Source organism: Heterodontus francisci, chromosome 1 (genome assembly GCF_036365525.1).
Source record: "Heterodontus francisci isolate sHetFra1 chromosome 1, sHetFra1.hap1, whole genome shotgun sequence".
NCBI classification, from domain to species: Eukaryota; Metazoa; Chordata; class Chondrichthyes; order Heterodontiformes; family Heterodontidae; genus Heterodontus; species Heterodontus francisci.
Window position 1 is genome coordinate 3,000,974 of NC_090371.1, and position 17,630 is coordinate 3,018,603.

The 17,630-nt window shown below is 49.7% G+C and overlaps 1 protein-coding gene across 1 annotated transcript in view; it reads left to right on the forward strand.

Moving 5' to 3' along the window:
• LOC137373719 (disintegrin and metalloproteinase domain-containing protein 19-like) overlaps positions 1-17,630 on the forward strand; it is a 259,745-nt gene that overhangs the window by 20,878 nt on the left and 221,237 nt on the right. The window contains exons 2-3 of the mRNA XM_068038956.1: positions 1,122-1,201; positions 1,950-2,026. Coding sequence (XP_067895057.1) covers positions 1,122-1,201; positions 1,950-2,026 — 157 coding nt within the window. The remainder of the gene's footprint in view (positions 1-1,121; positions 1,202-1,949; positions 2,027-17,630) is intronic.

Consider the following 17,630-nt stretch of genomic DNA (forward strand, 5'->3'; position numbering starts at 1 on the left):
TGGGATTCGGGTTCCACACACACTGACTCTCACTGGGGTACGGGTCCCACTCACACTGACTCTCACTGGGGTTCGGGTCCCACACACACTGACTCTCACTGGGGTACGGGTTCCACACACACTGACTCTCACTGGGGTACGGGTTCCACACACACTGACTCTCACTGGGGTACGGGTCCCACACACACTGACTCTCACTGGGGTACGGGTCCCACACACACTGACTCTCACTGGGGTACTGGTCCCACACACACTGACTCTCTCTGGGGTTCGGGTTCCACACACACTGACTCTCTCTGGGGTTTGGGTCCCACACACACTGACTCTCACTGGGGTTCGGGTCCCACACACACTGACTCTCACTGGGGTTCGGGTTCCACACACACTGACTCTCACTGGGGTTCGGGTTCCACACACACTGACTCTCACTGGGGTTCGGGTTCCACACACACTGACTCTCACTGGGGTTCGGGTCCCACACACACTGACTCTCACTGGGGTTCGGGTTCCACACACACTGACTCTCACTGGGGTACGGGTCCCACACACACTGACTCTCTCTGGGGTTCGGGTTCCACACACACTGACTCTCTCTGGGGTTCGGGTCCCACACACACTGACTCTCACTGGGGTTCGGGTTCCACACACACTGACTCTCTCTGGGGTTCGGGTCCCACACACACTGACTCTCACTGGGGTTCGGGTTCCACACACACTGACTCTCTCTGGGGTTCGGGTCCCACACACACTGACTCTCACTGGGGTTCGGGTTCCACACACACTGACTCTCACTGGGGTACAGTTCCACACACACTGACTCTCACTGGGGTTCGGGTTCCACACACACTGACTCTCACTGGGGTACAGTTCCACACACACTAACTCTCACTGGGGTACGGGTCCCACACACACTGACTCTCACTGGTGTACATTTAGACCTGGGGAAAGAGTGCTGGTGCAGTAGCTGATCCTGTGGTGCTCAGTATATCAGGTAGAATTCCCCTGCTATTGAGTTTAATAGGTGGGAGGCTGCAGGATGTGTGAGTTAGTCGTAATGATATGTTGATCACGGTGTTACAGCATTGCTATGAATTTAATATCTTCTGCTGATGCAATTGCAGAGCTGACTCAGGGACATCTTGTCGTCCTGTACTGGCTGGGAGCAGGTGGCAGCAAGCGCGAGATTACAGCAGCAAATCAGGTCAGGACAAAACTTTATTCCAGCAAATATCTTCAAATCCAAACACTGAGAGCCCAGTGAATTACCCAATCTCCATATTCACAGAATTGTAAAAGTATTGGGGGGACGGGGGAGGGGAGGGGACGAGGGGGTGGTGGGCGGGGTTGTGGCCAGTGTGGGTGGGGCTGGGGGGATGACCAGTGTGAGGGGGCCTGGGAGGGGGCAGTGGCCAATGTGGGAGGGGCCAGGGTGGGAAGTGTGGGAGGGGTCAGCGTGGTCAGTGTGGCAGTCGGCTGGGGGGGGCGTGGCCAGAGTGGGAGGGGCCAGGGTGGTCAGTGTGGCGGGGGGTTGGGGATGGCCACTGTGCGCGGGGCTGTGGAGGGCTGTGTGAGTGGGGCTGGGGGTGTTGGCCAGTGTGGGCGGGGCTGGGGGTGGCCAGTGTGGGCGGGGCTGGGGGGACAGTGTGGGCGGGGCTGGGGGGACAGTGTGGGCGGGGCTGGTGTTTAGTGCAGAGTGGATGACACTGGGGGTCAGGCAGGACGAGGCCCAGACCGAGACTGGGTAGAACAAAGATGAGTGGTTGGTATAGACCTGGCACTGTCTGGTTAGGAATAGGGTCGGGGTCTGTCTGGTTGGGGACGGGGAGGGGGTTGGGAATGGCCTGCCGGTCTCTCTGCCTGGGGGCCGGTCTTTCTGCCTGGGTTCACTGTTCAGGACGAGCCCAGGTTCTGTTGTAACATATTGAGTGGATTGTCTGTGTCTTTCCCAGGTTCTGTGTCCTGATCAGGGGATATTGAGTGTGTCTGTCAGTGGCAGGGAGCTGCTCCTGGAGATTGAGCGGAATGAGTGAGTATTGAAACTTTCCTCTACTGTGTCAACTTTTCCTGAAAGTGATCGAAATCTCAGAAACAGAAAAATTTATAGCACAGGAGGAGGCCATTCGGCCCATCGTGTCCATGTCAGCCGACAAGTAACCAATCAGCCTAATCCCTCTTACCGGTTCTTGGTCCATGGCCTTGTAAGTTACGACACTTTGAGTACACATCCAAATACTTTCTGAATGTTATGAGGGTTTCTGCCTCTACCACCCTTTCAGGCAGTGAGTTCCAGATTTCCCCTCGAATCCCCTGTAAATCTCCTGCCTCTAAATCTGTGTCCCCTGGTTAAAGACCCCTCTTATCCACCCTGTCTAGACCCATCATAATCCATACACTTCGACTTAAATCTCCCCTCAGCCTCCTCTGTTCCAAAGAAAACACCCCCAGCCTATCCAATCTTCCTCATAACTAAAATTCTCCATTCCTGGCAACACCCTCATAAATCTCCAATGTACCCACTGTGCTGTAATCATATGTTTCTATAGTACAGTGACTAGAACTGCACGCAGTACTCCAGCTGTGGCCGAACCAGTGTCTTGTACAGTTCCAGCACAACTCCCTGCTCTGATATTCCATACCTCATTGTTTGGCCATTGCAAAGGCCTTTGTAGCATTGTACATTGAGTTAGTATTATAGAAGATTAAGGGCTGATCTAATCGAGGTGTTTGAGATGATTAAAGGATTCGATCGGTTGAAGAGAGGAAACTATTTCCTCTGGTGGGGGGAGTCCAGAACAAGAGGCAGAACCTTCACATTCGAGTCAGGCCGTTCAGGGGTGATGTCAGGAAGCTCTTTGTCACACCGAGGGGAGTGGAAATCTGGAACTCTCTCCCCAAAAAGCTGAGGCTGGGGTTCAACTGAAAATTTCAAAATGGAGATGGATAGATTTTTGTTGGGCGAGGGGATTAGTGGGTACGGAACCAAGGTGGGTAGATGGAGTTAATGTAGATGGAGCAATGATCTAATTGAATGATAGAACAGGATCGAGGGAACCAATGGCCTCCTCTTGTTAGGAGCACTAGAACACAAATAGGAGCAGGAGTAGACCATTCGGCCCATCAAGCCTGCTCCACCTCTCGATTCGGCAGCTTCTTTTGATCAGCAATATTGCGAGCAAGGTGTCAGCTGGGAAGGTGAGTTTCAGTTTAAAGTAACTTACCTCTCGATTCGGCAGACACAGAGACTGCTGGGTAAGTAAACTTTTATATTCGGGCAGTGGCTAAACCCGAAACACTACACGTGTAGTGTCTCCCACCCATCCTCCTCCTCTAACCAAAAAACAAGGACTCTTGTGTGGAGGGTTTGGTAAGGTAAGGTTTTCCTTTTTTTTAAATCTCTGTTGTCAATTTAGAGCAGAGGGGATGGAAGCTCGGGCAGTTGCATGCTCCTCTTGCAGGATGTGGGAGGTCAGGGTCACCACTGGTGTCCCTGCTGACTTCACCTGTGAGAAGTGCACCCAACTCCAGCTCCTCGCAGACCGCGTTAGGGAACTGGAGCTGGAGCTGGATGAACTTTGGATCATTCAGGATGCTGAGGGGGTGATAGCGAGCAGTTATAGGGAATTAGTGACACCTAAGTTACAGGATAAAGGTAGTTGGGTGACCGTCAGGGGAGGGAAAGGGAATAGGCACACAGTGCAGGGATCCCCTGTGGCCGTTCCCCTCAATAATAAGTATACTGTTTTGGATACGGTTGTGGGGGACGACCTACCAGAGGAATGCCACAGTGGCCAGGTCTCTGGCACTGAGCCTGGCTCAGTGGCTCAGAAGGGAAGGGGGGAGAATAGGAGAGCGATAGCGATCGGAGATTCAATGGTTAGAGGAACAGACAGGAGATTCTGTGGGCGCGAACGAGACTCCCGGATGGTATGTTGCCTCCCGGGTGCCAGGGTCAGGGATGTCTCGGATCGAGTCGACAGGATTCTTAAGGGGGAGGGGGAGCAGCCAGAGGTCGTGGTACATATCGGTACCAATGACATAGCTAGGAAAAGGGATGAGGACCTGAAAAGCGAATATAGGGAGTTAGGTTGGAAACTAAAAGGCAGGATGAGCAGAGTAGTAATCTCAGGATTGATACCGGTGCCACGTGCTAGTGAGGCTAGAAACAGAGAGCGAGTGCAGCTGAACACGTGGCTACAGAGCTGGTGTAGGAGGGAGGGCTTCAGATATGTGGATCATTGGGATACCTTCTGGGGAAGGTGGGACCTGTACAAGAAGGACGGGTTGCATCTGAACTGGAGGGGCACCAATATCCTGGGTGGGAGGTTTGCTAGAGCTCTTCGGGAGGGTTTAAACTAGTTTGGCAGGGGGATGGGAACCGGAGCCACGGATCAGTGGATGGGGTAGCTGTTGAACAGGAAGATACCGAGTGCAGAGAGTCTGTGAGGAAGGTTAGACAGTTGACAGGGCAAAGTTGCAGCCAGTATGATGGGTTGAAGTGTGTCTATTTTAACGCAAGAGGTGTCAGGAATAAGGGTGATGAACTTAGAGCATGGATCAGTACTTGGAGCTACGATGTTGTGGCCATTACGGAGACTTGGATATCTCAGGGGCAGGAATGGATGTTGGATGTTCCGGGGTTTAGATGTTTCAAAAGGAATAGGGAGGGAGGTAAAAGAGGTGGGGGAGTGGCATTGTTAATCAGGGATAGTATCACAGCTGCAGAAAGGGAGCTCGTCGAGGAGGGTTTGTCTACTGAGTCATTATGGGTGGATGTCAGAAACAGGAAAGGAGCAGTCACTTTGTTGGGAGTTTTCTATAGACCCCCCAATAGCAACAGAGACAAGGAGGAACAGATTGGGAGGCAGATTTTGGAAAGGTGCTGAAGTAACAGGGTTGTTGTCATGGGTGACTTCAACTTCCCTAATATTGATTGGAACCTCCTTAGTGCAAATAGTTTGGATCTAGCAGTTTTTGTCAGGTGTGTCCAGGAAGGTTTCCTGACTCAATATGTAGATAGGCCGATGAGAGGGGAGACTATGTTGGACTTGGTGCTTGGCAACGAACCAGGCCAGGTGGCAGATCTCTCGGTGGGAGAGCATTTCGGTGATAGTGATCACAACTCCCTGACCTTTACTATAGTCATGGAGAGGGACAGGAGCAGACGGGATGGGAAAATATTTAATTGGGGGAGGGGGAATTACAATGCTATTAGGCAGGAACTGGGGAGCATAAATTGGGAAGAGATGTTCTCAGGGAAATGTGGAATGCAAGAGATGTGGAACAGCTAGTCAAGAGGATGAAGGAAGCTTACTTAAGGTTGAGGAAGCAAGGATCAGACAGGGCTCTAGACGATTACAAGGTAGCCAGGAAGGAACTGAAGAATGCACTTAGGAGCGCTAGAAGGTGACATGAAAAAGTCTTGGCGGGTAGGATTAAGGAAAATCCCAAGGAGTTCTACACTTATGTGAGGAACAAGAGGATGGCCAGAGTGAGGGTAGGGCCGATCAGGGATAGTGGAGGGAACTTGTGCCTGGAGTCGGAGGAGGTAGGGGAGGTCCTAAATGAATACTTTGCTTCAGTATTCACGAGTGAGAGGGACCTTGTCGTTTGTGAGAACAGCGTGGAACAGGCTGATATGCTCGAACAGGTTGATGTTAAGAGGGAGAATGTGCTGGAAATATTGAATGATATGAGGACAGATAAGTCTATAACCCTGGGAATTATAGACCAGTCAGTCTTGCGTCGGTAGTGGGCAAATTATTGGAGAGGATTCTGAGAGACAGGATTTATGATTATTTGGAAAAGCATGGTTTGATTAGAGACAGTCAGCATGGCTTTGTGAGGGGCAGGTCATGCCTCACAAGCCTTATTGAATTCTTTGAAGATGTGACAAAACACATTGATGAAGGAAGAGCAGTGGATGTGATATATGTGGATTTTAGCAAGGCGTTTGATAAGGTTCCCCATGGTAGGCTCATTCAGAAAGTAAGGAGGCATGGGATACAGGGAGATTTGGCTGTCTGGATACAGAATTGGCTGGCCCACAGAAGACAGAGGGTGGTAGTAGATGGAAAGTATTCAGCCTGGAGCTCGGTGACCAGTGGTGTTCCACAGGGATCTGTTCTGGGACCTCTGCTCTTTGTGATTTTTATAAATGACTTGGATGAGGAAGTGGAAGGCTGGGTTAGTAAGTTTGCCGATGACACGAAGGTTGCTGGAGTTGTGGATAGTGTGGAGGGCTGTTGTAGGTTGCAACGGACATTGACAGGATGCACAGCTGGGCTGAGAAGTGGCAGATGGAGTTCAACCTGGAAAAGTGTGAAGTGATTCATTTTGGAAGGTCGAATTTGAATACAGGCTTAAAGACAGGATTCTTGGTAGTGTGGAGGAACAGAGGGATCTTGGGGTCCATGTCCATAGATCCCTCAAAGTTGCCACCCAAGTTGATAGGGTTGTTAAGGTGTATGGTGTGTTGGCTTTTATTAACAGGGGAATTGAGTTTAAGAGCCGCGAGGTTATGCTGCAGCTCTATAAAGCCCTGGTTCGATCACACTTGGAATATTGTGTTCAGTTCTGGTTGCCTCATTATAGGAAGGATGTGGAAGCTTTAGAGAGGGTGCAGAGGAGATTTACCAGGATGCTGCCTGGACTGGAGGGCATGTCTTATGAAGAAAGGTTGAGGGAGCTAGGGCTTTTCTCATTGGAGCGAAGAAGGATGAGAGGTGACTTGATAGAGGGGTACAAGATGATGAGAGGCATAGATAGAGTGGATAGCCAGAGACTTTTTCCCAGGGTGGAAAGGGCTATCACCAGGGGGCATAATTTTAAGGTGATTGGAGGAAGGTTTCGGGGAGATGTCAGAGGTAGGTTCTTTACACAGTGGTGGGTGCGTGGAATGCACTGCCAGCGGTGGTAGTAGAAGCAGATACATTAGGGACATTTAAGCGACTCTTGGATAGGTACATGGATGATAGCAGAATGAAGGGTATGTAGGTAGTTTGATCTTAGAGTAGGTTAAAGGTTCGGCACAACATCATGGGCCGAAGGGCCTGTACTGTGCTGTACTGTTCTATGTTCCAGTATGATCATGCTTCAATTCCACTTTCCCGCCCACTCCCCATATCCTTTGATTCCCTGTGAGAACAAACGTCCATCTATCCCAGCCTTAAATGTATTCAATGATGGGATTCAAAGAGGCTTCAAGTGGATTTAGACAGGCAAAGTGAATGGGCAAGAACATGGCAGATGGAATAGGATGTGGACAAATGGGAGGTTATCCAATTTGGTAGGTAAAACAGGAATGCAGAGTATTTTTGAAATGGTGAGAGGTTGGGAAATGTTGAGGTCCAAAGAGACCTGGGTGACCTTGTTCATTCAGGTGCAGCAAGCAATTCGGAAGGCAAATAGTTGTTGGCCTTTATAGCAAGAGGATTTGAGCACAGGAGTAAAGATGTCTTACTGCAATTATATAGCGCCTTGGTGGCACCGTACCTGGAGTATTGTGTACAGTTTTGGTCTCCTTACCCAAGGAAGGATATTATTGCCAAAGAGGGAGTGCAGTGAAGATTCATCAGACTGATTCCTGGGATGGTGGGATTGTTCTATGAGGATAGATTGAGGAAACTGGGTCTGTATTCTCTAGAGTTTAGAAGAATGAGAGGTGATCTCATTGAAGCATTCAAAATTCTTACAGGGCTCGTCGGGTAGATGCAGGAAGGATGTTTCCCCTGGCTGGGGGGTCCAGAACCAGGGGGCACAGTCTCAGAATAAGGGGTAGGTCATTTCGGAGTGAGACAAGGAGGAATTTCTTCACTCAGAGGGTGGTGAATCTTTGGAATTCTGTATGCCAGAGGGCTGTGGAGGCTCAGTCACTGAGTATGTTCAAGACTGAAATTGATAGATTTCTAAATATTAAAGATATCAAGGGATACAGGGATAGTGCAGGAAAATGATGTTGAAGTAGAAGATCAGCCTGGATGGCCTCCTCCTGTTCCTGTGTAACAGGCTCAAGGGGCTGAATGGCCTCCTCCTGTTCCTGTGTAACAGGCTCAAGGGGCTGAATGGCCTCCTCCTTTTCCTGGATAACAGGCTCAAGGGGCTGAATGGCCTCCTCCTGTTCCTGTGTAACAGGCTCAAGGGGCTGAATGGCTTCCTCCTGTTCCTGTGTAACAGGCTCAAGGGGCTGAATGGCCTCCTCCTGTTCCTGGGTAACAGGCTGAGAGGCTGAATGGCTTCCTCCTGTTCCTGGGTAACAGGCTGAGGGGCTGAATGGCCTCCTCCTGTTCCTGTGTAACAGGCTGAATGGCCTCCTCCTGTTCCTGTGTAACAGTCACGAGGGGCTGAATGGCCTCCTCCTGTTCCTGTGTAACAGGCTCGAGGGGCTGAATGGCGTCCTCCTGTTCCTGGGTAACAGGCTGAGGGGCTGAATGGCCTCCTCCTGTTCCTGTGTGACAGGCTGAGGGGCTGAATGGCCTCCGCCTGTTTCTGTGTAACAGGCTGAGGGGCTGAATGGCCTTCTCCTGTTCCTGGATAACAGGCTGAGGGGCTGAATGGCCTCCACCTGTTCCTGGGTAACAGTGAGTTACCATACAGTGTTAGCCTGGAGTGAGGTGTAGGCCAGGCAAGGTTGTCATGTTGGGTGCCATGGAGCAGGTTAGATTCAGCGGCCAGCACTGAGGGAGTGCTGCACTGTCAGAAGGTCAGTACTGAGGGAGTGCCGCACTGTCGGAGGGTCAGTACTGAGGGAGTGCCGCACTGTCGGAGGGTCAGTACTGAGGGAGTGCCGCACTGTCGGAGGGTCAGTACTGAGGGAGTGCCGCACTGTCGTAGGGTCAGTACTGAGGGAGTGCCGCACTGTGGGAGGGTCAGTACTGAGGGAGTGCTGCACTGTGGGAGGGTCAGTACTGAGGGAGTGCTGCACTGTGGGAGGGTCAGTACTGAGGGAGTGCTGCACTGTTGGAGGGTCAGTACTGAGGGAGTGCTGCACTGTTGGAGGGTCAGTATTGAGGGAGTGCTGCACTGTTGTAGGGTCAGTACTGAGGGAGTGCTGCACTGTTGTAGGGTCAGTACTGAGGGAGTGCTGCACTGTTAGAGGGTCAGTACTGAGGGAGTGCAGCACTGTCGGAGGGTCAGTACTGAGGGAGTGCTGCACTGTCGGAGGGTCAGTACTGAGGGAGTGCTGCACTGTCGGAGGGTCAGTACTGAGGGAGTGCTGCACTGTCGGAGGGTCAGTACTGAGGGAGTGCTGCACTGTCGGAGGGTCAGTACTGAGGGAGTGCTGCACTGTCGGAGGGTCAGTACTGAGGGAGTGCTGCACTGTCGGAGGGTCAGTACTGAGGGAGTGCTGCACTGTCGGAGGGTCAGTACTGAGGGAGTGCTGCACTGTCGGAGGGTCAGTACTGAGGGAGTGCTGCACTGTCGGAGGGTCAGTACTGAGGGAGTGCTGCACTGTCGGAGGGTCAGTACTGAGGGAGTGCTGCACTGTCGGAGGGTCAGTACTGAGGGAGTGCTGCACTGTCGGAGGGTCAGTACTGAGGGAGTGCTGCACTGTCGGAGGGTCAGTACTGAGGGAGTGCTGCACTGTCGGAGGGTCAGTACTGAGGGAGTGCTGCACTGTCGGAGGGTCAGTACTGAGGGAGTGCTGCACTGTCGGAGGGTCAGTACTGAGGGAGTGCTGCACTGTCGGAGGGTCAGTACTGAGGGAGTGCTGCACTGTCGGAGGGTCAGTACTGAGGGAGTGCTGCACTGTCGGAGGGTCAGTACTGAGGGAGTGCTGCACTGTCGGAGGGTCAGTACTGAGGGAGTGCTGCACTGTCGGAGGGTCAGTACTGAGGGAGTGCTGCACTGTCGGAGGGTCAGTACTGAGGGAGTGCTGCACTGTCGGAGGGTCAGTACTGAGGGAGTGCTGCACTGTCGGAGGGTCAGTACTGAGGGAGTGCTGCACTGTCGGAGGGTCAGTACTGAGGGAGTGCTGCACTGTCGGAGGGTCAGTACTGAGGGAGTGCTGCACTGTCGGAGGGTCAGTACTGAGGGAGCGCCGCACTGTCAGGGTCAGTACTGAGGGAGTGCCGCACTGTCGGAGGGTCAGTACTGAGGGAGTGCCGCACTGTCAGGGTCAGTACTGAGGGAGTGCCGCACTGTCGGAGGGTCAGTACTGAGGGAGTGCCGCACTGTCAGGGTCAGTACTGAGGGAGTGCCGCACTGTCAGGGTCAGTACTGAGGGTGCGCTGCACTGTCAGGGTCAGTACTGAGGGAGCGCCGCACTGTCGGAGGGTCAGTACTGAGGGAGCACTGCATCGTTGGAGAGTCAGTACTGAAGGAGGTCCGTGCCATCGGAGGGTCAGTACAAAGATCAAAGAACAGTACAGCACAGGAACAGGCCATTCGGCCCTCCAAGCCTGCTCCGATCTTGATGCCTGCCTAAACTAAAACCTTCTGCACTTCCGGGGTCCGTATCCCTCTATTCCCTTCCTATTCAAGTATTTGTCAAGATGCCTCTTAAACGTTGCTTTCGTACCTGTTCCATCACCTCCCGCGGCAGCAAGTTCCAGGCACTCACCACCCTCTGTGTAAAGAACTTGCCTCGCACATCCCCTCTAAACTTTGCCCCTCTCACCTTAAACCTATGTCCCCTAGTAACTGACTCTTCCACCCTGGGAAAAAGCTTCTGACTATCCACTCTGTCCATGCCGCTCATAACTTTGTAAATCTCTATCATGTCACCCCTCCACCTCCGTCGTTCCAGTGAAAACAATCCGAGTTTATCCAACCTCTCCTCATAGCTAATGCCCTCCAGACCAGGCAACATCCTGATTAACCTCTTCTGTACCTCTTCTGAGGGAGCGTCGCAGTGTCGGAGGGTCAGTACTGAGGGAGTGCCGCACTGTCAGCAGGTCATGACTGAGGGAGGTCTGCGCCGTTGGCGGGCCAGTACTGAGGGAGTGCCGCAGTGTTGGAGGGTCAGTACTGAGGGAGTGCCGCACTGTCAGCAGGTCATGACTGAGGGAGGTCTGCGCCGTTGGCGGGCTAGTACTGAGGGAGTGCCGCACTGTCAGCAGGTCATGACTGAGGGAGGTCTGCGCCGTCGGAGATGCCGTCATTTGGTTGAGACATTAATCCGGTGCCCGGTTTAGTCACATACTAACTGGCTGTTGCTGTTTTTTTGAATTTGAACTTGCCACAGAGTTTTTAAAAACTCAGAAAGATGTTAGCTCCTGGACTGAAAAGACCTCTCCCCTGTCTGCTCTCCTCTCGCTCTCACCAGCTCCGGAATCCACTGAAGACACATGACCCCAAGAGAGAAAAGTCTCCTACAGCGAACAAGTTTTAAGAAGAATACTGGGTCCCAACGAAAAGCAAGAACTACCTACAATCAAGGACTTTACAGTGTGCTCGAAGAACTGTAACAAAAACCCTTCTTCAGAGATTGCCTCAAACCTCTCCACTATCTTTCTTCTACTCTTTTCTGTCTCTATTTGCATGTGTATATCAAGTATGCATGCTTGTGTGGGGCGTGGCGTGTGTCTGCAGGCATTAACCAAATTAGAGTTTAAGTTTTCATTTGAATGAATTTCTCTTTTCTTCTTTAAATCTAAGAAAGCCTGTTTGTGCTCATTTCTTTGCCTTATAGTTGGAAAGTGGTGAACAAGGATTCACCAAGGGGAAGCTCAAATGACAGTGTGTTTAAAATTAAACCCTGTTACAGTAAGACCAGGTGAAGACAGTAAAAGACCCCGAGACACCTTTCTCACCTGGTTATAACAATGTAAAAGATTCCCTGTGACTATTGGAAGAGGAACAGGGGAGTCTCCCCAGTGCTTAGGGGCCAATGTATCAGCTAGTGATCACAGCATCTGCTCCTTATTTCATTGCTCTTTGTGGAGTCTTGCTGTGTTCAAATTGGCTGCGGTGTTTCCGATATTGAAACAGTGAGTACATTTCAATAGTACTTCAATAACTGTAAAACATTGAGGGACATCCTGAAGTTGTGAAAGAGACAATATAAATACGAAGCCTTCTTTCTATAAGCCTCCTTTTCCAATGCAAGTTCTCTTCCATTTTGAAATGTTGAGTATGTATTAACTCTCACTGTGTCCATGTCCCGTGCTGGGAGAGCCACTTTGATGTGTGATAATCTGGTCTCCCCATCACTCCTACTGTCTGGAGTCCTTTAGCTGGCCATGGGAGGCTGGTGAATTCATCCCAATGGGCAAGGTTATATCCCACATATCTCACCACCACCTCTCTCCACTCTTCACTCTCTCTAAATTCTTCTTCTTCTTTGGCCTCCTTATCTCGAGAGACAATGGGTAAGCGCCTGGAGGTGGTCAGTGGTTTGTGAAGCAGCGCCTGGAGTGGTTATAAAGGCCAATTCTAGAGTGACAGACTCTTCCACAGGTGCTGCAGAAAAATTTGTTTGTTGGGGCTGTTGCACAGTTGGCTCTCTCCTTGCGCCTCTGTCTTTTTTCCTGCCAACTGCTAAGTCTCTTCGACTCGCCACAATTTAGCCCTGTCTTTATGGCTGCCCGCCAGCTCTGGTGAACGCTGGCAATTGACTCCCACGACTTGTGATCAATGTCACACGATTTCATGTCGCATTTGCAGACGTCTTTAAAGCGGAGACATGGACGGCCGGTGGGTCTGATACCAGTGGCGAGCTCGCTGTACAATGTGTCTTTGGGGATCCTGCCATCTTCCACGCAGCTCACATGGCCAAGCCATCTCAAGTGCCGCTGACTCAGTAGTGTGTATAAGCTGGGGATGTTGGCCGCCTCGAGGACTTCTGTGTTGGAGATACGGTCCTGCCACCTGATGCCAAGTATTCTCCAGAGGCAGCGAAGATGGAATGAATTGAGACGTCGCTCTTGGCTGACATACGTTGTCCAGGCCTCGCTGCCATAGAGCAAGGTACTGAGGACACAGGCTTGCTACACTTGGACTTTTGTGTTCCGTGTCAGTGCGCCATTTTCCCACACTCTCTAGGCCAGTCTGGACATAGCAGTGGAAGCCTTTCCCATGCGCTTGTTGATTTCTGCATGGAGAGACAGGTTACTGGTGATAGTTGAGCCTAGGTAGGTGAACTCTTGAACCACTTCCAGAGCGTGGTCGCCAATATTGATGGATGGAGCATTTCTGATGTCCTGCCCCATGATGTTCGTTTTCTTGAGGCTGATGGTTAGGCCAAATTCATTGCAGGCAGCCGCAAACCTGTCGATGAGACTCTGCAGACACTCTTCAGTGTGAGATGTTAAAGCAGCATCGTCAGCAAAGAGGAGTTCCCTGATGAGGACTTTCTGTACTTTGGACTTCGCTCTTAGACAGGCAAGGTTGAACAACCTGCCCCCTGATCTTGTGTGGAGGAAAATTCCTTCTTCAGAGGACTTGAACGCATGTGAAAGCAGCAGGGAGAAGAAAATCCCAAAAAGTGTGGGTGCGAGAACACAGCCCTGTTTCACACCACTCAGGATAGGAAAGGGCTCTGATGAGGAGCCACCATGTTGAATTGTGCCTTTCATATTGTCATGGAATGAGGTGATGATACTTAGTAGCTTTGGTGGACATCCGATCTTTTCTAGTAGTCTGAAGAGACCACGTCAAATTATCAAACTGCTTATCCCACATCCAGTACTGGATGAGCAGAAATTCCTCCAATTTAAGACTGGGAAGACTGAAACCATTGTTTTCGGTCCCTGCTCCAAACTCCATTCCCTTGCTACTGACCCCCATCCCTGGCAACTGTCTGAGACTAAAACAGACTGTTCACAACCTTGACCCTGAGATGAGCTTCCAACCACGTATTCATGCCATCGCTAAGACTGCTTATTTTCACTTCCGTAACATCACCTGACCTCACCCCTGTCTGCTTCTGAAACCCTCATTCATGCCTTAGTTTCCTCTAAACATGACTGTTCGAGCACATTCTACCCTCCGTAAACTTGAGGTCATCGAAAGCTCTGCTGCCCGTGTCTTAACTCACACCAAGTTCTGTTCACGATCATCCCTGTGCTTTCTGACCTATATTGGCTCCCACTCCAAAAAGGTCTTGATTTTCTATTGTGTATATGGATTTTCAAAAGCTGTTTCATAAACTACAAATTATAGACATCCTTGCAAAGTCCAAGTCCATGTATTCCCCAGGGGTCAGGGTTTGGACAACTGCTTTTTATGATATATTAATGACCTGGGCTTGGGTAAACAGAGCATAATTTCAAAGTTGTAGATGATATGAAACTCAGAAATGTCGTAAACTGTGAGGAAGATAGTGTAGAACTTCAAGAGGACATAGACAGGCTGGTGGAATGGGCAGACAAGTGGCAGATGAAATTTAATGCAGAAAAGGGGCAGTGCAGTGGTTAGCACCGCAGCCTCACAGCTCCAGTGACCCGGGTTCAATTCTGGGTACTGCCTGTGTGGAGTTTGCAAGTTCTCCCTGTGTCTGCGTGGGTTTCCTCCGGGTGCTCCGGTTTCCTCCCACATGCCAAAGACTTGCAGGTTGGTAGGTAAATTGGCCATTATAAATTGCCCCTAGTATAGGTAGGTGGTAGAGAAATATAGAGATAGATGGGGATGTGGTAGGAATATGGGATTAGTGTAGGATTAGTATAAATGGGTGGTTAATGGTCGGCACAGACTCGGTGGGCCGAGGGGCCTGTTTCAGTGCTGTATCTCTAAAACTAAAACAAAAAGTGTGAAGTGATTCATTTTGGTAGGAAAAACAAGGAGAGGCAATATAAATTAAAGAGTCCAATTCTACTGAGGGTTCAGGAGCAGAGGGAGCTGGGAGTGTATGTGTATGAATCGTTGACATGTTAAGGGAACTAAAAAGGCATCCAGAGGCATAGAGTACCATGGCAAGGAAATTATGATAAACCCATATAAAACATTGGTTTGGCTTCAACTGGAGTACTGTGTTCAGTTCTGGGCACCAAACTTTAGGAAGGATGTGAGGGCATTAGCGAGCATGCAGAAAAGATTGATGAGAATGGTTCCAGGGATGAGGGACTTTAGTTATGAAGATAGATTGGAGAAGCTGGGGCTGTTCTCCTTCGAGCAGAGAAGATTAACAGGAGCTTGATAGAGGTGTTCAGAATGATGAAGGCTTTTGATAGAGTAATTAAGGAGAAACTCCTTCAAATGGGGGAAGGGTCGATAACCAGAGGACACAGATTTAAGGCAAATGGCAAAAAATCCAGAGGCAACATGAGGAATCAATTTTTTCCCCAGTAAGTTGTGATCTGGAATACTCTGCCTGAAAGGTGGTGGAATCAGATTCAATAGTTCAAAAAGGAATTTGATAAATGCGCAAAGGGGAAACATTTGCTGGTCTATGGGGGAAAGACCATGGGAAAGGGGACTAATTACATAGCTCTACTAAAGAGCCAGCACAGGCACGATGGGCTGAATGGCCTCCTGTGCTTTATCATTCTGAATCTCAGATGTAAATGTCTGTGGTTTGCTTGTTGACTCCACCCTGCAACTGTTGTTTCCTGTTTGATTGCTCATACAGAGAAATGAGTGCAGCTGCCAGCATACATACTGCACACTAAAAACGTTTAATATATTAGCAGAAAGACGATGATGAGAGTAATGTGGGCCTCTTAATGACAGCAGCAGCTGATATTGTCATCAGAAATCAGGAAATGACAGACTTACTATGTTGCTACCTCAGAGCAGAGGATCTGGACAAAGCCCCAGTGATACAAGGAAAAAGAAATCAAGGGGAGGAACTAACTTGATTCAATATAAGTTTAAAAAATGTAGTGCTGAGAAAAGTAATAAGATTAAAGAATTGTAAATCTCCTGCACCTGATGGTTTCTATCCTGATGTAACAAATGTAGTTGGTGAGGAAATTGTTCATGATCTTCCAAAACACTTTCAGTTTAGGAATTATCCCCAGGATTGGAAAATTGCTACTGTCACTCCATTATTTAAGGAAGATAGGAGAAATAGACTAGGAAATTGTAATGAGAATTTGTGCAGGAGCAGAAAGGGTTAGGGGTTTAAGTACAGAAATCACTAAAAGCTGGGCAAGGGTGTTAAAAGGTACTGAACCAATGCAGATAGATGGGGCAAAAATACAGATCAGCCATGATCTAATTGTGGTGGAACATGTCTGAGGGACTTGCAGCCTCCTGTTCACCAAGGCTCCTTCAACAGCACCTTCCAAACCCGCAACCTCTACCACCTAGAAGGACAAGGGCAGCAAATACATGGGAACACCACCACCTGCAAGTTCCCCTCCAAGTCACACACCATCCTGACTTGGAACTATATCGCCGTTCCTTCACTTGCTGGGTCAAAATCCTGGAACTCCCTTCCTAACAGCACTGTGGGTGTACCTACCCCACATGGACTGCGGCGGTTCAAGAAGGCAGCTCACCACCACCTTCTCAAGGGCAATTAGGGATGGGTAATAAATGCTGGCCTGGCCAGCGACACCCAGATCCTGTGAACGAATTTAAAAAAAAGTTCCCGTTTCCTTCCTCCCCCTCTCTAATCTAGTCTCGAATATCGACACAGTTTCTGTCTCAACCACAGAGTGGGGGGAGTGGGGGTTCCTGGTGTTTGACCTGCTTCGGGTTAATCAAACTCCAGATGTTAGCAATATAAACAAGAAATGCTGGAAATACTCAGCAGGTCCGGCAGTATCTGTGAAAAGAGAAGCCGAGTTAACGTTTCAGGACAGAACTGATGAAGGGTCACTGACCTGAAACGTTAACTCTGCTTCTCTCTCCACAGATGCTGCCAGATCTGCTGAGTATTTCCAGCATTTCTTGTTTACATTTCAGATTTCCAGCATCTGCAGGATTTAGCTTTTATTCCAGATGTTAGCAGGCTGCTATATCATTCAGCACTGACTCTTTCATCATTTTAATCTTTCTCTGCTCTCCTCCAATTCTGGACTCTTGTGCATCCCTGATTTTAATCACTCCACCATTAGTGGCCACGCCTTCAGTTGCCTCGGCCCCAAACTCTGGAATTCCCTCCCTCCACCTCTGTCTCTCCACCTCGCTTTCCTCTCTTAAGACGCTCCTTAAAACCAACCTCTTTGACCAAGCTTTTATTCACCTGACCTAACATCTCCTTTTGTGGGTCAGTGACATATTTTGCTTTATAATGTTCCCGCGAAGCACCTTGGGGTGTTTTATGATGTTAAAGGTGCGATATAAAGATAAGTTGTTGGTGTTTCCGGCAGAACGAAGAGTTCAGTGATGAGCTTTATAATGTGAATAACAGGAAGTGAGATGAAGCCAGTGTTTCTCAGTAAGTGACATCTGTTCCTGGAACAGATCAAGCTGCAAATTCTGTTTAACTGGAGGGTTTCAACAGTAATTGGTGGGGGGATGGGAAGGGTTACAATAAGACATGGGATGTGGTTGTCGCTGGTTAGGTCAGTATTTATTGCCCATCCCTAATTGCCCTTGAGAACATAGAACATAGAACAGTACAGGCCCTTCGGCCCATGATGTTGTGCCGAACCTTTAACCTACTCTAATATCAAAATAACTACCTACCCTTCATTCTACTATCATCCATGTACCTATCCAAGAGTCGCTTAAATGTCCCTAATGTATCTGCTTCTACTACCACCGCTGGCAGTGCATTCCACGCACCCACCACTCTCTGTGTA